Here is a 24406-nt window from a genome sequence, read left to right as displayed (position 1 = left end):
CTCAAATCTAAGTGTAATATTAAGGCGATTAGTGTGACCAACTGCCTCTTAAAGTACCACCCAACATCCCTATTGTGAGAGGTGGAAACAGGTAAGGCTGGCCAACAGGGCTGTAGTGAAGCTGTAAAAGCTAATCCCCTGAACAGAGGATACAATGGATTACAGAAACATTGATGAATCCCAACCATACCAACGACTTTGGCAGAGCAGGCGACAAAGGAGAAGGGAGGTCATCGATGGCCTATGCATCACTGGGAGCTAAGGGCCCAACAAGAAGAAGTGGTATAAGACTCTTGATCAATATGATAGAATCTTGACCTCACAATCCAGATAGTCATGGTCTTATGCCTGCATTGAACTTCTCTGTAACTACGTATAACACTTTATTTTGAATTCTGTTACTGTTTATCCCTTGTACTACCTCAAAGCACTGATGTGATGAAATGATCCGTATGGAAGGCATGTAGAACAACATTTTTACATTGCACCTTGGTCCATGAGGCAATAATAGACTAATTGCCAATTACCAATGTTAGTTGCTGTTTTCACATGGCCAGTCAGTGATTGATTTACCACAGGCAAAATTACGTTCTTCAACAAGAATTTAAAATTGATCTGTGTAATCATTGGTCTGATTTGTGGTCTCATTCTTCATGTTGCCTGGTGGAATCAGTTGGGGTTGTGAAACATTTCCAGCACTTAAGTGGGATCTTCCTGAGGAAACTGTGGGAAGAGCTGATTTAGAGCCACATTTCATTCTCCCTTGGTTGCCCTGACTCAGACACATAATATGATAATACTGTTTTCCCTTGCCTTGTAAATAATCCTTGAAAGATGGAGAGTATCACCAGATTATTCATCGATGAATTGAATTGGCCTGTGAAGAATCTCCACAGTTGAAATGATGTACTAGCTCTCAGTGATGGAAGTTCATATTTCCTTTTAATGCAGGAGTCCATTTGGGCATATTGTCCATGCTGGCTTACTGAATGGATGATGCTCTGCCGGATCTCACCTATTTTCTTCGGCCAAGAAGTCTTGGCACGTGTTGCTAATCAATTCTGACACAAAAGCATAAGTAACAGCTGCTGAAGTTGGCCAACTATCTCCTTGACATGCTTTCACAATGAGTAAGATCAAAGCTGGTCTGATCTTAGCAAAGGTAAAAACCTGAAGAAGAATGGAGAATAGTGGCCTAATTTCTCTCAGGAAACTGCAAGTGATGACAGTCTATTTGGTATTTGGCTCTCTCTTTCCCTTAAAGGTACTGAAATACAAGTATCATTCATTAAAACACCATTACTTTATTTTAATTAAGGGTACACAAAAACAGACATTGCAATTATCCCTGTGAAAAACAATTGTTATTTTACAAATGTATACCATGGTCATGTATTGTGTAACCTGGGTTTAGTGATCATGTCTCTCCACAGTTAGGGCTGCCTATAATCAGGAGAAAAGGAAATGCTTTGTTTTGGTTGTGAATACTTGAAAGAGTAAAAATATCACATTTTACATTTGTTTTGAAAATAGAATTTCCTGAAAAGTATGTCACTATTTTTCCCTTTTCCTTTCAGCACAGTAGCCATGGTATTTAAATAAATGGAAGATGATTATTTAAACAATCCAAATGTAATCTTTGAGGAGATTGCATTTAAAGTTGCATTTAATTCTTTGTGTGTGATTCACAGGCAATTTGCTGAGATTTGTTTCTATTCAAAAGGGACAATTTATAAGAGGAAGGGCTCCTAACTTTCCTTTGTATTTACATGACTGTGTTCTATTCTAAACAGAACCAACATGTGGTTGACTTTTAAAATACAACACCCTGAAATTGCTAATCAATGACAAAAAAAAACAATTAATGCTTTCTCAAGTTACACCTCCCTTTCTGTAAAAGGTCACAAACGTCAAGCTCCATGTTCCCAAAGTAAAACTTCCACACTCACATTGAGACATTCAGCTTATACATCTGATAGTTAAACATGAAGCTTCTGTACATTAAACCTTTAAGGACAACTGGTCCGTTTGCTGCCATGGCAACACATCTCCAACATGATGAACGGAATATAGACAATACACTCTGATGACTGTGCAGGCGTAATGATGTACATACAAGGCCACCCCTGCCCTCTGAGCAATATATATAAAGCTATGACCCTAAAAGCAATAGCAACCTATGTTAATTATTGTCAAAATTATCTTTGGTGTTTAAACTGAGTGGAGCTAAACCCATGTAAGGTGAGACAGCTTTTCTAGCGAGGCTCATACAGCCCATTAACTCGAATGCGAGCTAAATTATTGGTGTTTCTGTACACTATGAACCTTTAATGTTTTCGGCTAGTTTGGTTATTTAGTGTTGTCGCTGTGCTCTCTTCTTTCTCTGAAGGCCTCTGAAGGTATGTGGTCTCAGTTTCATTTCAACAAATTCAATTGAATACTCATGTCCCTTCCAGTGGTACCAGTTGACACCCTGTTGAAAAACGAATATGAAATTTAGTGCCAAAGTAACACATCTTTAATATAACAACCAATCCAACATGTAGGCAAATATTTCACAATTAGGATAGGAAATATTGATAAAGTTAGGCCTAGGTTCGATTAATTCTCCCTTTTTTATATTGGTGGCCATGAAGAAGGCAAGTGGAATGTTGACCTTCATTGCTAGAGGGATTGAATTTAAGAGCAGGGAGGTTATCCTGCAACTGTACAGGGTTCTGGTGAGGCCACACTTGGAGTACTGTGTGCTGTACTGGTCTCCTTACTTGAGGAAGGATATACTGGCCTTGGAGGTGGTGCAGAGGAGGTTCGCCAGGTTGATTCCAGCGATGAGGGGGTTAGACTATGAAGGAGGGATTGAGTCGCCTGGGACTGTACTCGCTGGAATTCAGAAGACTGAGAGGAGATCTTATAGAAACATATAAAATTATGAAAGGGATAGACAAGATAGAGGCAAGATAGGTAAGATAAGGTAGGTGGGACTAGAACTAGGGGACATAGCCCCAAGATTCGGGGGAGTTTTAGGATGAAGATGAGGAGGAACTGCTTTTCCCAGAGGTTGGTGAATCTGTGAAGTTCTCTGCCCAATGAAGGCTATCTCAGTAAATATATTAAGACAAGGTTGGATAGATTTTTGCACAGTAGGGGAATTAAGGGTTATGGGGAAAAGGCAGGTAGGTGGAGATAAGTCCATCAGGTAAGCCATGATCTTATTGAATAGCAGAGCAGGCTCGGCAGGCCAGATGACCTACTCCTGCTCCTATTGTTTATATTCTTATGAAGTACTGAAGAAGGGTTTCAGCCCAAAACGTTGACTATCTATTCATCTTTATAGATGCAGCCTGACCTGCTGAGGTCCTTCAGATTTGGATTTCCAGCATCTGCAGATGTTTGCATGTTTATTATTCAGTAAAATGATAGTTGTGCTGTGGACTGATGACACCAATCAATTAGATTAAAATTGGACTTGGCTTGGGAGAGCTTTGGGAATTGCAGCCTAGAAAGTCATCTCCTGTGGTTTTACTTTTCCTCTGAAATCCATTCCATTGAAACTAATGCTGGTGCTAACATACAGCATATATCTTACTCGCCACCTTTAAAGTTTACCTGCTGTTCCTCTGTACGCTCTAAGAGAATTTGTCATAGGTTGCACTAGCAGTGTCCCCCTTGACCCTGGAGATCTACACAGACTGTTACCAACGGGCAATGGTGGTGGGGATGCCTCACTTGTGCAGAGTAGAAGGGGGAGCTGATGCCTCCTGGGTGAAGTGCAACAGGAGGCTTCTGATTCAATTCTGCAGCAGGAGGCAAGTCCTCAAAATCATGTTCAGGTTGATTTTTGAAAGGTCTACATACAAAAAAAAACTGATGGAAAGCTCTTCTTTCTGCATTAGCCAATTTTTAGGCTTTGGTATCAAAGAGTGAAAGAGAGGTGCCCAAACGGTACACTGTTCTAGCTTGGCTCTGTATCTCACATCTGCTTTGGCTTTGACCTGGTAAGGAGCTGGATCAAATTGTAGCTACCCTTGATTTCACAGTTATCAGTGCCCTGTTACTAGGCTCCGTAATGACTCTGGGAATGACAGCATCAGCCCATGCACACTCACTTGCCCATAATTAACTCATATGTACCTGGCTGTGGTTTGCAACTCCATATTTCCCATTCAGGTTTACCCTGTGGCAGTTCTTGTACCACCAGGCTCCCTTGTAGGACAGAGCACAGTTGGTCACAGCTACGTCATTGTCTCTATCCCTCGTAGAGAATGGCCGACCTTGGTGGTAGGACAGAGAGTCACCTGAGCAGCAAAATGGAGAAACAGTCATTGAATGTGCATGGATTACTCGTTCTTGACCAAAATGAACACTGATACTCATTTAGTTCAATATCTATCTTCTTCACCACCTTTAAAGTTTACCTGCTGTTCCTCTGTATTCTCCAATATGCAACTTGTATCGACTTTTAGCGTCTGATATAGAGAATTTGTCATAGGTTGCATAAGCAGTGTCCCCTTGATCCTGGAGATCTACCCGGAGCTCATAATATCCTTCTGATGTAATCTTGTGAAGGTTCTCAAGGCCTGGGAAACAGAAATTACATCTATTTTATATTTAACCAAGATAAATTTCATTCCTCTGTCCACCAAAAGCTAATGGGATGGTTGTCAATGAAATTCTATGATTTATCAGAACTGTAACACCTGATAGTTGTCCAGTTTACTTTTCTTGCCATGACCCACTGTTTGATCACAGGAGTCATGTGAGGGAGGCTCTCTGTTTTGTGGCCAGAAGTGAACAACGCACTGGTTAGAATTCAAACCATTTACAAAAGGGTTTAATATTCAGAAGGAGGCTATTCAGCCCACTAAGTCTGTTCCAGTTCTCAGAACAAACCGACTAATCCTATTAATCACAGTATTTTGTTACATCCTCTTCTTTCATACAATATACCTACCCAGACCCTGCCCTCCCATGCATTGGGCTCAATTTATACTGGCTAATTAATCTACCATCCTCAATATCTTTGGGAATTGGGAGTAATCCAGACCGACTGGAGGAAGTCCATGCTGTCACAGGGGAGAAGATACAAATTCCATGCAACACAGGATCCAAGGTCAAAATGGACCTGGGCTACTGGTGCTGTGACTGGCAACACATGCATCTGTGCAAACATGCTGCCCAAGAGGTGGACCTAACCTCTGGAGATAAAGTGTGTAAGCAGTCTGACATCCATCATAACAGAAACATTGGCAGCTGGGAAGAAAGGGAGAAGCCAAATGCCCAAAGGATAGTAGCCGGTCATTTTTTTGACAGCTGGAGCAGATCGTGGGGCTGGTTACTGAATAATTTGCCATTCAGTAAGATCATGACTATTCTGATGTTTGTCTAATCCCTTTATTCCCTTGGAGTCTAAAAATATTCCATCTCATGCTTGACTCAATCTCTCAACTTCTTCTGACAGAGAGTTTGAACAGCTCCCAATCCCCTGGAGAAAAAAGTTCTTCCTCATTGGCCTCTTATTTAGGTGATCTGTTATTCTGAAAGTAGGTCCCCTAACTCTAGACTTGCCAATTAGGAGAAACCTTCCTAAGGGCATCTGCCTTTGTGAACCCCCTTAGAATCACTGAATCGTGGAGTTATACAGCAGTGAAACAGGCCTTTCTGCCCAGCGTTCCCTGCCATCCAAGGAGCCTATCTATGCTAATACATACATTTGGCCTGTATCCCTCCTTTATGCTTTAATAAGGTTTCTCATTCTGCTCTGCATAAACCTCCATAAATGCCAGTAGATGCATTTTTATCATGTTATTCTATTTCATGTTATTCTATTTCATGTTCTCCTGCTCTTTCCCGGTTAATTTTTTTTTTGTTATATGCTAACAAGAGGATAATCAGACACATTGAAGAAGAGTCTTTGGTTGCTCGTACCATATGCTAATATGGAAACCAGCGTTTGGAGGCTGTGCATAACAGCGGCCATTTGGCCCTCTCCCACTTGGCATCAACAATCAAATGCAGAATTCTCCTCCAGTAATCTGAAGCGGTGCCCATATCCTATCAACAGTCCGAACAGTATGAGCTGGAAGGCTGGGTTGTTCAGTGATCTGCACATGGTATTAACTTCTTTCAAAGAGGAATACAATAGCAATGTGTTAGGTCTCCTGCGTTTAATTTACTTGTACTGGTCTTTTCAATGCCAGCCTCACTAATATCTTAACTTCACTTCTGGAAGGTCACAATGGTCAGGCAAAAGGCCTCCCAGGCCCTCAATCTCCAGCATCAGCACCACTATGCCCCAATGCAGACCTCTCTTACCCTTCTCCTTCTCTTCCCAGGCCTGATCCAGTCCTTAGGCATCTCCTCCTGATAACAGAGAAGATCTGTACTGGATGTGCTGTTTTCATTTGGTGTGGAGCAATAGTTTCACAATGGGCTTTACCCATGTGGAAGTCCCAGTCAGATGCTCCCAAACCCTTTAACCTTCAGTGTTACCGAATTTCCCAGCAGCAGTCCATGGCAATTTGCCATCCCCCGTTCATGCGAATAAATCTTTCCGGGCATGTTTTTGCCAAGGGGCTTGGAGACTGCAAAGGTTTCCCCACATATTCCTGTTATTACTTTATTAAAGAAAACATGTGATCTAGTGCTGTGTTTGATAGAATTTTGGTTTTCTGTCCAGCAGCTTGTTTAAAAAATACACAGAAACTTTGGGACTGGGTTATCATAAACTAACTCACAACATTGGAATCACTTAACTTTTAGGGGATTAGTGGGTTTATAACAGGCTGTCCCATTTGTATGAAGTGACCTCGCAGTCTCACTAAAGTCAGGCTGGTCTCTCACCTCCTGAATTTTCACAACAATGAAAAGGCAAAGGTGTGATGTATTGAGTTTAAGATGTATGAAGGCTTATTTAATGGGAAATAGTAAATTGGTTTAATGTTATCACATGTACTGAGATATAATAAAAGAACTTTGTTTTCCATACCTTCTATGCAGGTAATTTCATCACATCATTGCTTTGAGATAGTACAAGGGAAAACAATAACAGAATGCAGAATGAAGTGTTACACTTACAGAGAAAATGCAGGACAAGGAGGCAAAAATGTACAAGGTCACAATGAGGTAGAGTGGGAGGTCATGAGTTCATTTCATCATGCTAGAAGGCATCGACTATGGGAATACAGATCCATAGTTCATTCAAAGTGGCATCAAAGGGTTGTAAAGCAAGCTTTGGGCACATTGGCCTTCATGAATCGAAGTATTGAGTACAGGGGTATTGTGTGCAGTTTTGGTCACCTTCTTAAGGGAAAGATGTCAATAAGATTGAAAGAGTGCAGAGCAAATTTACAAGGACGTTGCCAGGACTTGACGACCTGAGTAATAGGGAAAGGTTGAATAGGTTAAGACTTTTTTCTGTAGAACGTAGAAGATAGTATAGATAGGGTTGATGCAGGCAGGCTTTTTTCCACGAAGGTTGGGTGAGATTAGATCGAGGTCATTGGGGGAAACGTTGACTCAGACCAGATAGGAAGTCTGTGTGGGGCGCCACTCCTCGCACAGACTAGAGCAATGTGTGGTTAAGTGCCTTGGTCAAGAGCACAAACATGCTGCCACAGCTGAGGCTCGAACTAGCGACCTTGAGATAACTAGACGAACGCCCTAACCACTTGGCCACGTGTTAAGGTCATGGGTTAAGGTTTTAAGGGGAACATGAGGGGGAGCTTCTGCACTTGGAGTGTGATGAGGGTGTGGAATGAGCTGCCAGTGGATGCAGGTTCTATTTCTAGATTTAAGAGAAATTTGGTAGGTACGTGGATGGGAGGGGTATGGAGGGGTATGGTCTGGGTGTAGGTCGATGGGTCGATGGGTCGATGGGTCGACGGGACATCAGGATTGGATGGGCTGAAGGACCTGTTTCACTGCTGTGGTGTCCTTTGATTCGGACCATTCAATTGTTTCATAATGGTGGATAGAAACTGCCCTTCAAAAAAACCGGTGAGGGAACATGCTAAATTTCTTCTGCCTCCTGAGGAAGTAGAAGCACTGGTGAGCTTTCATGGGCACGGTATCTGCATGGTTGGATCAGGGTGATGTTCACTCCAAGAAACTTGAAGCTCTGAACCCTGTTGACCTCAGCACCGTGAATATAGACAAGTCAGTGCGTACTGCACCCTCTCTGATTTTAATGGTCAGTGCTTTTGTTTTGCTGATCTTGAGGGAAAGGTTGTTGTCATGACACCATGTCACTAGGCCTTCTGTCTCCTTCCTAAGAAAGCAGGGTTTTTCTGTAGTTTTGATGTAAAATATACTACCTTCTACCATTGGTGAAGAAAGTAACATCAGTAAATTGTCCTCTTTAAAACAATGGTACAACAATCTGATAATTTATGCACACTTACCCAACCAGAACTCGCCTGAAGGATCACCAAATCCAGCGGCGTAATCCTTCCACTTTCTGAAGAAATCCACTTCGCCATTCTCACGCCTCTGAAACACCTGGAATTAATTTATTACTCAGTCAGTCTCAGTTTTTGATCAATTAATAATTGTTACTTTGGAAGCTGTAAAACAGAAAGGCTGTGTTGGTAATGTTACAGAAAGGCTGTCAGTATATGCAATACATGTTCATTGTTTGTAAATCAGAATAGAATCAAAATCACAATCAGAATCAGGTTTATTATCTCCATCACATATGATGTGAAATTTGTTGTTTTGTGGCATCACTGCAAAGACATAAAATAATTATAATATACAAAATAAATTGGTAGTGCAGAAGAAGGGAATAATGGGGTAGGTTTCATGAGTTCACAAGTCTGATAATTGACAGGAAGAAGCTGTCCCTGCTCTTGTACCTCCTCCCCGATGGTAATAACAATAAAAGAGAATGTGAAAGGATGGATAGTGAGGGTCCTGAGCAATGGATGACACTTTCTCGAGGAATCACCTCTTGAAGATGTCCTCAGTGGTGAGAGGGTTGCGTTAACTCTTCCAAATTCCAGGTTAAAGTGCGAGGTTTGGAATATTTGGGATGCTAATGTCATGTGACTTCACTCTGTCAGAATGCATGTTGTCCATTGCACTGGGACAGATCTCAACGACCTGGCATCACCCACATGCTCTCTGTGCTCTCCCCTGCTGCACCAGTCCTCCCTCCCTTCCACCCATATTCCAGAATCATCATCTGCTGTCTATCCCTCCCATCCTCCATTTTGTGGCCTGAGCAGTGACTGTACCTGAGATCCAAATGCCAAGTGCTCCTGGCAGTCAGCAAGGCCACACAGGAGAAGGCCATGGGACAAGTTTACCGGCTGCATAGGCTGTAATGAGTTTCAATCACTTTCACAACCAATGATCTCACTTTAAGGACTCTTCATCTCATTACCTCATGTTCTCTTTATTTATTGCTATTTATTTATATTTGCATTTGCACATTTTGTTGTCTTCTGTACTCTGGTTGATCTTTCATTGATCCTGTTATAGTGACTATAATATAAATTTGCTGAGAATACCCACAAGAAAATGGATCTCAGGATTGTATATGGTGACATACATGTGCTTTGACAATAAAATTTACTTTGCGTTACTTTGACACATTTATACCTGATGGGTAGGTTAACTGGACACTGTAAATTGCCCCTAGTGTGTAGAGGAGTAGTGGAGGGTGCAGTAGTTGCAGACTCATTGAGGAATACAACATAGAAACAGGCCCTTTGGCTCAACTAGTCTGTGCTGACCACAGCATCTGCACTGCTAGTCCCAGTTGCCTACATTTGGGCCCATAACCTTCAAAGCCCCTCCCCTCCCAGTATCCATCCAAATACCTCTTAAATGTTGCAACTGTACCCGTCTCAGTCACTTCCTCTGGCAGCTCACACCAAGTACTCACTACCCTCTGTGTAAAGAAGCTGTTGGGAGTGAAAGGAGTATAAACTGGCCGGTCTACATGGGCCGTGCAGAATTAGTGGTCTGAAGGGCCTGTTTCTGTGGAAGGAGAGACAACTGCTCTTTCAGATCCAATAAAGAGAGTTGAGCAGGTTAGTGGGGGAGGACTTTAGTGGGACAAAGATGATTTCTGTGAATGACATTTTACCTCCAGGGTTTTCTGTGGCAGCACTTACCATCCAGCCCCCTCCATCTGTTGTCATGTCACAGTACACCTGAAGTGGCTGAGAGCGATTGCCATTCAAGAAAATGGTCTGGAGCCCATTGCTGGTCTCCCCATTCAGCAAGGTCTGAGAGCAATCCTTGGGGAATGGATACAGGTACCCAACTACAAAAAGAAGGGGAGACAGAGTGTAGAGTCAGTAATCCCAGAATACTATTAAACAGGAAATAAAAGTCATATGATAAGGTCAAGACATAGTTGCAACATATTGGTCTTTCGATTAATTATTGTGTGTGTACATGTGTTTGAGTACACATTGTTGATAAAATTCAATGGTATGATTTAATGTCAGAGAAAGGATACAGTACACAATCTGAAATCCTTACTCTTCACAGACATCCACGAAACAGAGGAAAAAACCCCAAAGGATGAATGACAGAAAAACGTTAGAACCCCAAAGATCCCCTCCCCTCCCAGCAGCAAAGCATTAACCCTCCGCCCTCCCCCTCCCCAACTTGTTCCAGCAAAGAGCATCAGCCCCACCCCATCACCCACCATGCAAGTAATAGCAAGCCCCCAAAGACCATGATATATAGACATTTTATTGTGAAATACATTGGAGAGCTTGAACTAAAATAAGAAAGGTCATTTGCCACTACCTCCTATGGTAAATATCCAGACATTAACTGGGGTACTTGATCATGCTCTCCTCTTACCTGTTATGAAGTTGATCTCTATGACACTGCTCCTTTCTGAGCCTGTGTAGGCCTGTAGCTTCACATTGTAGCTTGTCGATGGATCCAGTTGCAACAGGCTGTATGACCTTTCTGTAGCTCCAAAATACTCCACTTTCTGTTGAAGTAAAGAGCTCAGTAAAAGCAAGGAATTCTTGTAAATGTAGAGGAGAATTGTGTGACATTTATAATTTAGCTGAGGTGCAACAACAATGGATCCAACAAACCCTCCCATTTGCCATCAGTTCTAAAGGGAGGATAGCTGGAACCTCTGTTAAACCAAAGCCTCACAGGCTCTCAGCTTCCTGGTGACCACAGCCACCGCAATGAAATCATGTCTGCTCCTTCGCTCTGGTAGTTGTCCCACTAGACTGCATGGGACCATCTTTCACAGTTGAATCCTCAATCAGCTGTAAGGACACAGATGCCTCCACTGGCAGACCCTCTCCAAGTCACTCAAGCAGCCTGCTTTGGAAGTAGAATGCCAGTTCTTCATTGTTGAAATGCTGGAACAGTCCTCTGGGAACACCACCATCAGAATGACTACAAGCAGTCCCTTCTCAAGGATTTTAGGGATGGGCCGTTAACACTGGCTGAACCAGTAACGAGCCATTCCCAGAAACTAATGACTAAATAAACACAATTTACCATTGGCTCAGGAAACAAAATCATACAAAGGAAAACTTGGAAGGACCATTTATGTTAGTACAAAAAAGATTCAAAGTGATTAAGGTCAGCGTTAATTTTATTGCTGTGAAGTCAAGTTCAGCAGTTAAGAACTAGAACGACAGAAAAAGAATAAATGGGGTAATTTGGATCAAGAGTCAGCTCACGTGAAGGGTTAACGTAGCCAGGGTGGGAAGGTGGCTAATTTCAGAATTTCTATTTTTTTTTACATTTGGACACTGAGACCCTGATGATGACAATTCTGCTTAATCGCTTCACTGTTCCAGCTACAATGTTGTGCATTTTGACAGTTTGTGAAAGATTGAGTGAGCTAGGGATTTTCTCTTTGGAGCAATGGAGCATGACAGGAGACTTTTTTTTATTGAGAAACAGAGCGGAATGGACCCTTCCAGCTCTTCGAGCCATGCTGCCTAGAAATCCCCCGATTTTTAAATCCTAGTCTAATCACTGGGCAATTTACAATGACTAATTAACCTACCAACCAGTATATCTTTGGACTGAGAGGGAAATCAGCACTTGGAGGAAACTCATGCAGTCACAGGGAGAATGTATAAACTCCTTAAACTCCTTATAGGCAGCAGCGGGAAGATAGGAGTGTATACGATTATAAGATGCATTGACAGAGCGGACAGCTAGCACCTTTTCTCTCGGGCAGCAATGGCCAGGAGAGGAAAGAGAGCAGTGCGCCGCGCATGCACAGCCCTCCGGTGAAAAATGATATCGTATCCGTTAAATAGTGGCCGTGGAGAATTCTGATTTGATGGAGACGAACATGAAAGCACGCACAGAGAAACATCTGGAGAAATTTCTGAAACGTTCGTTCACTGCTGTCGTTACTGCACGGTCAAGAATCTTCCAGAGGGAAGGCCTCAAAATCCCCGGCCTTGCCTGCTGTTGGCGACCGAGATTGAGGTCGAATCATTTGGACAGAGATGGCGCTCAGTACTCAGTGTCGGAGAGCTGATTCGGAGGCTCGAAGTTTTCGGATGACTCAGAGACGGATTGTGGTCGGGCATGGCAGGGAGAGTTTTTCTTCCTTCTCCCGTCTGCATGAGATGTGGGACATTTGAGAGACTTTGAACTTTTTACTGTGCTCATGGACTTAATCAAGTTATGGTATTGTTGCAATGTTGTAACTATATGTTATAATTATGTGGTTTTTTCAGTTTTTTCAGTCTTGGTCTATCCTGTGTTTTGTGATATCACACCGGAGGAAATATTGTATCGTTTCTTAATGCATGCATTTCTAAATGACAATAAAAGAGGACTGCGTGTCTTCATAATCATAATACAAGAGAATATCCATTTCAGGTAAATGAAGGAAAGTATAAAGGAGATGTCAAATATGGGTTTTTCACACTGAGAGTGGTGTGTGCATGGAATAGACTGCTGGGGGTAGTGGTACAGACTGATGCAACAGGGACATTTAAGAGCCTCTTAAATAGATGAATTGTTGCATGAAAAATGGAGGGTTATGGGCTGTGTAGGAGGGAAGGGTTAGATTGATTATGGAGTAAGTTTATATAGGTCAGCGCAACCTATGTTCTATATTATAATGATATGGATGCAAATGTATATAGACAGCCCAATTAGTAAGTCAGGGAATGCCACAAAAGCTGGTGAGGTTGTGGACAATGTGGAAGGTTGTCCCTCAAAACTAACCAATAAGCTTCAAGACTTTGGTCTCAGTACTTCCCTGTGCAACTGGATCCTTGATTTCCTCACTTGCAGACCCCAGTCAGTTTGGATTGATGGTAACATCTCCTCCACAATCTCCATCAATCAGCACAGTTGCACCACAAAGCTGTGTGCTTAGTCCCCTGCTCTATTTGCTCTACATTTCTGTCTGTGAGGCTAAGCACAGCTCCAATGCCATTTTTAAGTTTACTGATGACACCACTGTCATAGGTTGAATCAGAGGTGGTTACAAATCAGCTTTATGAGGGAAGTCAAAGTCAGCTTTAAAGCAAAAGAGAGAGCATATAATACAGCAAAACTTACTGAGAAGTTTGAAGGTTGGGATGCTTTTAAAAAACAACTGAAAGTAACTAATAAAAGATGAAATATGAAGGTAAGCTAGGCAAAAATATCAAGTGGATACAAAAAGTGTTTTCAAATGTATTGCATAAGGAGTAAAAGAGGGATGAGAGTTGATATTGAACTCCTGGAAAATGATGCTGGAGAAGTATGTAGCAATGGGGGACAAACATATGGCAGACTAACTTAATATGTATTTTGCATCAGTCTTCAGTGTGTAAGACTCTAGCAGTATGCCAGAAATTAGAGTGTCAGGGGCTGAAGTGAATGTCGTTACTTTGACGAAGGAGAAGGTGTTTGGGAAGCTGAAAGGTCTGAAGGTAGGTAAGTTACTTGGACCAAATTGATTACACCCCAAGGTTCTGAAAGAAGTGGCTGAAGAGATTGTGGAGGCATTAGTAATGATCTTTTACTAGATTCTGGATTGGTTCTAGAGGACTGGAAATTTGCGGACGTCACTCCACTCTTTAAGAAGGGAGGGAGGCAGAAGAAAGGAAATTGTAGGCCAGTTAGCCTGACTTCAGTGGTTGGGAGGATGTTGGAATCTAATATTAAGGATGAGGTTTCGGGGTACTTGGAGGCACATGATAAAGTAGGCTGCCGGTGGCTAGTGATGTCCTGCAGAGGTCAGTATTGGGACCACTTCTTTACACGTTATAAGTCAAAATTTGGATGATGGAGTTGATACTTTGTCCCCAAAACTCAGAAATCCGTGATGCAAAGGGACTTGGGAGATCTTGTGCAGATTCCCTAAAGGTTACCTTATGAATTGTGTTGGTAAGGCCCGGTAAAGTGTCACTTGGAGTATCGTGAAGAGATTTGGGCCCCTTATCTAAGAAAAGATGTGCTGGCATTCAAGAGGGTTCAGAGGAGGTTCATGAGAATGATTCCAGGAATGAAAGGGTTAATGTAAGAGGAGTATTTGATGGTTGGGACTGTGCTCGCTGGAGCCGAGAAGAATAAGACCGTAAGGTAACTCCCTCATCATTCCTGTGAACCTCCTCCAAAACCTTTCCAATGTCAGCACACCATTTCTTTGATAAGGGGGCTCAAAACTGTTAATACTCCAAGTGAGGCCTTACCAGTGCTTTATAAAGCCTTATGACTGAATCCCTGCTTTTATATTTTAGTCCTCTTGAAATGAATGATAACATTGCATTTGCCTGCCTCACCATTGACTCAACCTGCAAATTAACCTTTAAGGGAATTCTGCACGAAGACTCCCAAGTCCCTTTGCACCTTGGAGTTTTGAATTTTCTTCTCCATTTAGAAAATAGTCTACGCTTTTATTTATTTTACCAAAGTGCATGACCATACACTTCCTAACGCTGTATTCCATTTGCCAATACTTTGCCCATTCTCCTAATCCGTAGCCTCCTTGCTTCCTCAAAACTACTTGTGATATGATCTTCATATCATCTGCAAACTTGGCCACAAAGTCATCAATCCCATCATCCAAATCAGTGACACTTAACACAAAAAAAAGTGGTCCCAACAAAGAACCCTGTGGAACACCACTTGTCTAGACCAGCAGCCTACCAGAAAAGGCTCCCTTTATTCCCATTCTTTTCCTCCCGCTGATCAGACAATGCTCTATCCATGCTAGTATCTTTCCTATAATGCCATGGGCTCTTAACTTGTTAAGCAGCCTCACATGTGGCACCTTGTCAAGGCTTTCTGAAAAGCCGAGTACACAACATCCACCGATTCTCCTTTGCCTATCCTGTTTGTTATTCCTTGAAAGAATTCCAACAGATTTGTCAGGCAAGACTTTCCTTAAGAAAACCATGCAGACTATGGCCTATTTTACCACGTGCCTCCAAGTTCCCCGAAACCACATCCTTAACAAATCAACTCCAACATCTTCCCAACCACTGAGGTCAGATTAGCTGGCCTATAATTTCCTTTCTTCTGCTTCTCTCCCTCCTTGAAAAGTGAAATGGTATTTGCAATTTTCCAGTCACTTGAACCATGTTAGATTCTTTTGATTCCTGAAAGATCATTACTAATACCTCCACAATCTCTTCAGCCATCCCTTTCAGAGCCCTGGGCTGTCGGGAATGTAGCCACTGATCTGAACGCGGGGAGGCTTCCATGAAATGAGGGCATCATTCATTGTAATGCCACTCACTGTTAAATCTCTGCTGACACAACTGTATTACAGCTGACACAACTGTATTTCTATGCTATAATGACTGTCCTGTTGTACAGACCATTTATTACAAATGACTATAAATTCCACATCGCACATTTAGACAGAGATGTAACATAAAGATTTTTACTCCTTGTGTAAATGAAGGATGTAGGAAATAAAGTCAATTCAATTCAAATCCGGTTCCCATCCCCTGTCATATTAGTTTAAACCCTCTGAAACAGCTCTGGCAAACCTGCCTTAAGGACATTGGTCCTCCGCGGGTTGGCGTGTAACCATCCCCTTTGTGCAGGTTTACCTTCCCCAGAAGGGATCTCAATATCCAGAAATCCGAACTCCTGCCCCCTGCACCAGCTCCTGAGCCTCACAGTTAGCTGCTAAATGCCTTTGCTCTTACCCTCACTGGCATGTGGCACAGGCAGCAATCCAGAAATCCAGAGGTAATTACCCTGGAGATCCTGCTTTTCAGCTTTCTACCTAGCTCCCTAAACCTCCCTTTAGCATCTCCTTGCCTCTCCTACCTATGTCATTGGTATCAATATTTACCAAGACTTCTGACTGCTCAACCTCTTCCTTAAGAATGCAGTCCAAGACATCCCTAACCTTGGCAGCTGAGAGGCAAAATACCACCCGGGTGTCTGCGTCACATCCACAGAATCTCGTCTCTATTTCTCGAACTATGGACTCATCTATCACTCTGCAGTCCCCTTCACCCCTCTTCTCTTCTGACCCACAGCGCCAGAGACCCGATCACTGCAGCTCCGGTCTATCATTTCCTCAGTCTGCTGTAAAAGCCGAAGGTCACCGAGCTGCAGCTCCAGCCCTTTAATGCTGTCTGAGAAGCTGCAGCTCTGTGCACTCTGTGCTGGTGTGGTCATCTGGGAAGATGCACTGGAAGTCTCGCAGAATTCCCACATCTTACACAAAGAAGTTACCTGCCCCAGGAGTTATTCTCTCTGCTCTCACTATGCCCAGACAGATGAGGAATGAGGAATGGAGAAGAAACATCAGATACTTACCTTGCCCAACCTTGATACAGCCAGATCCAGAGCCTCCCCACTCTAACACTGCCCACTCACACATTAGCTGCTCTGCTTGCCCTGTCTTATTTTTATTCGCCCTTACCAATGAATCCCTTCACTGATTGGCCACAGCTCAATCTCCAAAAACGGCTGCAAAGTACTGCTTTTTTTAATCTGTGTGATGTTGCCTCTTCTCATGCTCCTGTTCACTGATAGGCTGTAGGTCAAGCTCAGAAAAATGCCGTGAAATTCTGATTTTTTAAAATCTTTAATTGGCAAAGGGGGTGGAGGGGGGATCTCATTGAAACTTATCGAATTTTGAAAGGTCTAGGCAAAGTGGATGTGGAGAGGATGTTTCTTGTGGTAGGACCAGAGGGTACGGCCTCAGAATAGAGGAGTGTCCGATAGAACAGAGATGAGAAGGAATTTCTTCAGCCAGGGGGTGATGAGTCTGTGGAATTCATTGCCATGGATGGCTATGGAGGCCAAGCCATTGAGTATACTTAACTCAGAGGCTGATAGGTTCTTGATTAGTCAGAGCATTGAAGGTTATGGGGAGAAGGCAGGGGAATGTGGTTAAGGAATAATAAATAAGCCATGATGGAGCAAACTTGATGGGCTGAGTGGCCTAGTTATTAAGCAGATTATTGACTTCAGGAGCAGGTATCTGGAGACCCATGAGTCAGTCCTCATTGGGGGGATTAGAGGTGGAGAGGGTCAGTGACTTAAAATTCCACTATGTTTTCATTTCAGGGGATCTGTCCTGGGCCCAGCACATAAATGTCATTGCAAAGAAAGTACAGCAGCACCTCTACTTTTGTAGAAGCTTGTGAAGATTCAGCATGTCATCTAAAACTTGATCCTGTTTGACCCCATCTATTGCGTCCGGTGCTTCCGATGCGGCCTCCTCCACATTGGTGAAACCCGATGCAGATCGGGGGACCGCTTCGTTGAGCACCTCCGCTCCGCCGCCAAAACAGATAAGATCTCCCAGTAGCCACCCACTTCTACTCTGCTTCCCACTCCCATTCGGATATGTCCATACATGGCCTCCTCTACTGCCATGATGAGGCTAAACTCAGGTTGGAGGAGCAACAGCTCACATACCGTCTGGGTAGTCTCCAGCCCCTTGGTATGAACATAGAATTCTCCAAATTCCGGTAATTCCCTGCACCTCCCTGCCCCTAACTCTATTTCACTCTGCTCCCTCCCCCAGCTGCCTATCACCTCCCTCATGGTTCCACCTCCTTCTACTACTCATTGTGTTTTCCCCTGTTCGTTCTTCACCTTTCCTGCCTATCACCTCCCTGTCTCCCCTCCCCCACCCCTTTATCTTTTCCCTTACTGGTTTTTCACCTGGAACCTACCAGTCTTCTCCTTCCCACCCTCCTCCCACCTTCTTTATAGGGCCTCTGCCCATTCCCTCTTCAGTCCTGACAAATGGTTCTGGCCCGAAACGTTGACTGATCGTTTCGACGGATGCTGCCCGACCTGCTGAGTTCCTCCAGCGTGTTGTGAGTGTTGCTTTGAGTCTATTGTGTTTCTTGTATTTTACTGTGAATGTCCACTGGAAAATGAATCTCAGGATCGTATATGGTGACATACATATTTTTTTGATAAATTTACTTTGAACCCTGAACTATGAGGTTGTCAAAAAATGCAGCAGGGAATACAACATTTAGAAATAAAGGGGATAGATTTTAACACAGACAAGTGTGTAGTTATGCATTTTGTAGGAAGTTAAGCATTCAAAGGAAAGTTTACAGTAAATGGCAGGATCTTTAGTAGCATTGATGTACAGAGGAATCTTGGGGTGCAAATCTATAGCTCCCTGACAGTGGCCACATAAGTAGATAGGATGGTATGGAAAGCATATGGCCTGCCTGCTTTCATCAGCTGAGACACTGAATATTGGGATGTCATGTGGCAGCTGCATTAAACTTTGTTTTGGCCACATTTGCAGTATTGAGTACAGTTTTAGTTGTCCCATTATAGGAAGGATGTGGAGGCTTTGGAGAGAGTGCAGAAGAGGTTCACCAAGATGTTGCCTACACTGGAGAGTGTTAGTTACAAGGAGAGGTTGGACAAATGTGAATAGTTTTCTCTGGAGTATCAGAGGCTGAGGGAAGATCTGAGAGAATGAGAGTCAAAGCCTTTACCCTCGGGTAGAAATGTCAAATACTAGAGGGCATAGGTTGAATGAGAAAGGGAGAGTTTAAGAGAGATTTGCGAATAAGATTTATACATGTGATTGGTAGGTATCTGGAATGTGCTGCTAGGAGAGGTGGTAGATAGCAGTGTTGAAGAGGGATTTATACAGACTCAGGAACGAGCAGGGAATAGAGGTTATGTGGGCAGATAGGATTAGTTAGATCGGCAACATGGTCAGCACGAATATGATGGGCCAGAGTGCTTGTTCCTGTGCTGTGCTGTTCCATGTTCGAAAGTCACCCCTTTGCCTATCAGAGTTCAGTTAGGTTCAGTTCATATCTGCATGCAGTCAAGAGTTCTGAAGGATGGGAATGTCACTGCCAATATTCCACTTGGTTGTTTCTCGCCACAAGGGACTTACCTGTGTTTTGCCATCTTCGGCTTCGATCGTCAGAATGTAGCCACTGATCTGAACGCGGGGAGGCTTCCATGAAATGAGGGCATCATTCATTGTAATGCCACTCACTGTTAAATCTCTGGGTGAATCAATGGCTTCAGGGAAAGAATAAAAACAGATGACCATCAATTAGAACAGTTGCTTGCACTTAATCCTTTTTTAACAGAAAATGATCCTTTTAAAATAACAATAAAAAAGTGTCTAAGTAATTGAAATCTTTTATGTCCAAGAAAGCTTTTAGTACACTGTTTAACACTGTTTAAACTACTGACATCAAAGTTTCCCTAAGTAGTCATCTATGTCTTCGGTGTGTTTCCTCCAGTTATGTTTATTAGGGATCTTATTTGTCATAACTTTCTGGTGTTCTTGGATGTATTGTAATTTTATTTTGAGTCTCCTGCACACTCTCCAGATGACTTTACTGTTTGATGAGAAATGCTCTGCAGTGCACTGTGTAAGGACTGCATTTCATAATAGTGAATGAAAAAAATGGTAAGAGAAGCTGGTGCCATCTACCTGATGAGCAAGGCGAATGGATATATCTGTGGCAGAACAAGGTCAATGAGAGGTGTACTCTACAGCCCAGCCAGTTCACTGAAGTCCTTCAGGGAATGGAAGGTGCTCCTGCCCCTGGTCTGGCCAGCATCTGGTTTTTGTATTTAATTATATTCTGACTCTCAATTAGTGCATTCAGGAGAACTTGGGATGGACCCCAAATACAGATTTGCCAGTGCTACCCTCACCAAACACAGACCACCTTGTGCTTCTCTCACTAAATACAAACCTCCCAGTGGCTCCCTCATCAAATATAGACATTTTAGTCTCTCCTTCACTAAATACACACCGCCTGTGTCTCCCTCACCAAATACAGATCACCCAGTGTCTCCCTTACCAAATACAGACCACTTTGAGACTTTTCCCTACCAAATCCAGACCACTCAATTATTCCCCCACCAAATGCAGATCTTCCAGAGCTCTCTACACCAAATAAAGACCTCACAGTGCACGCGTCACCAGTTAAAGCCCACCCCGCCCCAGTGCCTCCCTCGTCAAATATAGGCAGCCCAGAGCTTCTCGCTACAAAGGTGCAAATGGAAAGAAGGGATGACGTGAGGCAAGCTGGTGACTTTTCCTCATGCAACAGCGAGTATGCTTGGTCATTCTAACTGTGAATGGTTCTCTGTATCACCATTGACCAGTTCACATTTAGTTTCATGGACACCACGTGAAGATCTGCACTTTGGAGAAACGGAGAAGGACCTACCAGTGGTGAAGGAGGTTTCAGAGGTAGAACTTCTGAGAGAGTCTTTCATGGCATAGATCAACACTCTGTAGCGGGTCCCCGGAAACAGATGGCTGAGTTCCGACTGGATCAAATTTCCTGAAACCCTCTTTGTTACTGGTGATCCTGATGAGAAAGGATGAAAATCCTGCTTCAGGTGCAATTCAAAGCAGAGTCCATGGCCAATTTCTAAACAGATTGTTTAAACAATTCTTTCTAGTTGTATAATAATAATTAAGTGAAATGCACATGCTGCATTTTAATTTGCTTTGGCTCACCCCTCTTCATGCTGGAATAAGATATTAATGAAGGTTTTTCAGGATAAGGAATGCCCCATTTTCATTGGTTGCACTTTCTAAATGGGAATTTGCAGGTCCGAAATTTTCTTGAGAAGGTTGCCCTGGTTTGATCTTTCCATCAGACCGAACAGCAATAGCAAATAACCTGATTGCTCCACCATTCTCTCAAACTTCTTGCTGCTTTGACTGTTACTGAACACTCCACAAACTTTTACAGATGTGCTGTTGGAAGTGTCGTGGCTGGTTGCATCGTGGTCTAGTTCAGCAACTTGGCAATTCGAATGTGCGGGAATGTAAGAAGCTTCAGAGAGCCATGGACCCATTCCAGTACATCATGCCACATCCCCCCCACCCCTCACCTACATGAGGCACTGCCTCAAGAAGGTAACATCTGAGATCTCAGATCCCCGTCAGCCAGGTCACGCCATGTCAGTGATACTACCGGGCAGGAGATACAGAAGCTTGAAGTCCCACATCCGCAGGTCCAAGACAGTTACTTCCCTTTAAACATTTTGTTTATTTATTATTTTTGTTTATGAAGATACAGCATGGAAAAAGCCCTTCCGGCCTTTCGAGCTGAGCCATCCAGCAACCCCATGGTTTAACCCGAACACAGGACAACTGTCCTAATCACAGGACAATTTAGGATGCCCAATTAGCCTTCCAACAGGAAACCAAAGCACCCAGAGCAATCCCACATGGTGACGGGGAGAACGTACGAACTCCTTACAGGCAGTGGCGGCAATTAAACCCCAGTCACCGGTATGTAAAGCACCGCGCTAACCGCTACGTCACCATGCTGCCCTTGAACCAACCTTCACAAGCTCAATCACGAACCCAGCATCATTTTGCTCCAGAATATACTTTGCTTTGTCTCATTCTAATTGTGTTCTTTCTTCTTTAATTTTGTATCATTTATGTTTAATCTATAATTTCCTTGTGAACTTAATTTTACATGCCTGTAATGCTGCTGTAAGCAAGTTTTTCCTAGCCTCCCTGCACACATGTACAAATGCAAATGACAATAAATTCAGCTTTGATCTTGGCATTAATTTTGACTCGATCACGCCTACATCTTTTAACCCTCCTTTTACCACCTCACTGATCACTATATTAAAAAAAGCAGCTGTTTTATGAAGAAATACAGACCATGGGACATGTTAATTGTCTCCTACAATTCTTCATTATTCTTTTTCCATCCTTGCTAAATTAAAGCTTTGACCAGGAGTACAGTTTCCACCTTTTATCCTTACAAGTGCTGACCAACCCTATGCATTTTTCTAGTTTCTTCAATTTTTACTTCAAAACTAAATCTGAATGCACAAAACTTTTAAACAATATCCATGCCATTGATCGTTGAGGTAATCTATAAAGCTAGAATGGTTTGCAAATGTTCAGGATGAAAGTACTTAGTAGGCTGTGAAACACTATCAGGTGGATTGAAGCTAAGATAGGCGCTATATAAATATAAGTCCTTCAGTCAGTTTTCAATGAAGGAGCCAGGAAATCAGATTAAAGAGCAAACACCATTGAGGTAATGCATGCCACTGTTAGATTATTCCTGTCGAAGGTAGCCACTGGGTAGCATATCCAGCAGCCCCTGGTAGCGTAGTGGTTAGCACAACGCTTTACAGTACCAATGACCTGGGTTCCATCCCTACTGCTGCCTGTAAGGATGTTCTCTCCGTGACTACATGGGTTTCCTGTGGGTATTTCTGTCTCCTCCCACAGCCCAAAGACATACTGGCTGGTAGATTAATCGGTCATTGTAAATTGCCCTGTGATTAGGTTAGGGTTAAGTTGGGGTTGCTGGGCAACACGGCTGGGAGGGCCTACTCCATGCTGTATCTCAATAAATAAATACCCCTTGAAATCATGGATAATTTGTCGGAGAAATCCTCAGGAAGGCAATTTGGATAATACCACAGACTATTTTAGGGGATTTATTGCATGAACCATTGTAAGTCAAAACAGGAATATCAGCATTTTTCCTTATAAGTTATCACTGCATCAGCCTCCATGCCAGGGGTACCAGAAGCAGAGAATGCAGGTCAGGCATCATCTGTGGGATGAAAATCAGAATTAATGCTTCAGGACAAAGACTGTTCACCTTCAACCTAAAGCAATAACTCTGTTTTTCTATCAACAGATGCTTGACATACTTCGTGTTTCCAGTGTGCTCTGCTTCTGTTCCAGGTTTCCAGTATCAAATTCACATGCCAATTTGTAAAGACCCATCCTAAAGATGACTTACAGATAAACATGAACTAATATTGCTTCTTAATTACCTGTCCTGTGATTTGATTGATGTTTAATCACATTGTTTCTCTACAACAAGTGAGAGATTTGCACTTACCATCGTCAGCGCTGTAGGTGATGACATATTCATCAACTGCTACAATACTGGGCTTCCACGCCAGCAGGGCTCCAGACTCCGTTGCATTCAGAACTCTCAAGTCAAATGGACTGTCCAAGGCTGTTAGGGGAAAATTATGCCCAATATCACAAGATATTACTTTCAGATCCACTTTATCTACACTTTTGAAAGCAAAACTGGCTCTCACTCCTGCCTTTAAGGTCTGTTTTAACTTTAATCATATACTTTTTAAATACCTACAGCCAAATTTGCTGCATGCCCTACCAACGCTTCTCAAGTCTTTTAAATAGTTATTCATCACTTTATATTCCAGAATTTAAAAAATGTTCATATTGCATTCTTTTTCATATCATCAGGATTTTTCACCGAAGAATATTTAGGTAGAGCATGATAATGGATTCTTATTCTACATTGGAAAGTCAGCCTCACCAGTTGTCACACACCCATTCTTCACCCCTGGGCTCTCATCCATCACTTTACGATTTTAAAGGTACAACAAAGGACACTTGACCTCATTTCAATTCAGTGAAGCTCAACTCACTGTCTCCACACTGGTTGAGAACCTCAATTACCAGCGTATTTTCAATCCAGGATATTATCACGGTAATGAGGATGCAGTCATTGTTTGGTTGTTTCTAAATTTTGATGAGCAAGGATACCTTCTTACACGGCTCTCACTTTGATATTCAACAGGGAGCTAGTCTCCATTGCTTGCTCCTTCGAAGATCAATGAGGAAAATAAACCAGCCTGATTTTTTCCACATTCAGACATCGAAACAGTCTCCCTGTACCTACCAAGGGCCAACAGCTTCATGAGTCAATGATAGTATGTTCTACAACTAGTAGTACAGCCAAAAGTAATGGAAAGAGATTGACCTTTCACTTCCCAGGATTGTTGTGGTATAAAAAATATTTTGAAGATTATTGACACAACACAATCAGAAAATACAGGGGATTCATTGGATTCTGGACTTAAAATACATTGTCAGAGATTCTCTGTCTGATGGACCACAGTTTTCTTGTCATTTTTTTCAGATGGGTATATAACTAAGGAAATTGCTTTTTTTTTTGTCAAACATTCCAATACCTCCACTTGTTTTATG

The 24406-nt window shown here is 42.6% G+C and overlaps 1 protein-coding gene across 13 annotated transcripts in view; it reads right to left on the bottom strand.

The window, feature by feature from the left end:
* Positions 1 to 1284: 1284 nt before the first annotated feature.
* tncb (tenascin Cb) overlaps positions 1285 to 24406 on the bottom strand; it is a 151612-nt gene continuing 128490 nt past the window's right edge. For all 13 annotated transcript variants that reach the window (XM_072240651.1, XM_072240652.1, XM_072240653.1 and 10 more), the window contains 9 exons: positions 23283 to 23402; positions 20610 to 20753; positions 19310 to 19440; positions 10822 to 10957; positions 10119 to 10270; positions 8400 to 8496; positions 4416 to 4577; positions 4132 to 4295; positions 1285 to 2473 (listed from right to left, as the gene is read on the bottom strand). In XM_072240651.1, coding sequence (XP_072096752.1) covers positions 2354 to 2473; positions 4132 to 4295; positions 4416 to 4577; positions 8400 to 8496; positions 10119 to 10270; positions 10822 to 10957; positions 19310 to 19440; positions 20610 to 20753; positions 23283 to 23402 — 1226 coding nt within the window. In that variant the 3' untranslated portion in view covers positions 1285 to 2353. The remainder of the gene's footprint in view (positions 2474 to 4131; positions 4296 to 4415; positions 4578 to 8399; positions 8497 to 10118; positions 10271 to 10821; positions 10958 to 19309; positions 19441 to 20609; positions 20754 to 23282; positions 23403 to 24406) is intronic.

This window comes from Mobula birostris, chromosome 22, assembly GCF_030028105.1.
Source record: "Mobula birostris isolate sMobBir1 chromosome 22, sMobBir1.hap1, whole genome shotgun sequence".
Lineage (NCBI taxonomy): Eukaryota > Metazoa > Chordata > Chondrichthyes > Myliobatiformes > Myliobatidae > Mobula > Mobula birostris.
This window is presented reverse-complemented; position numbering and strand designations above follow the sequence as displayed.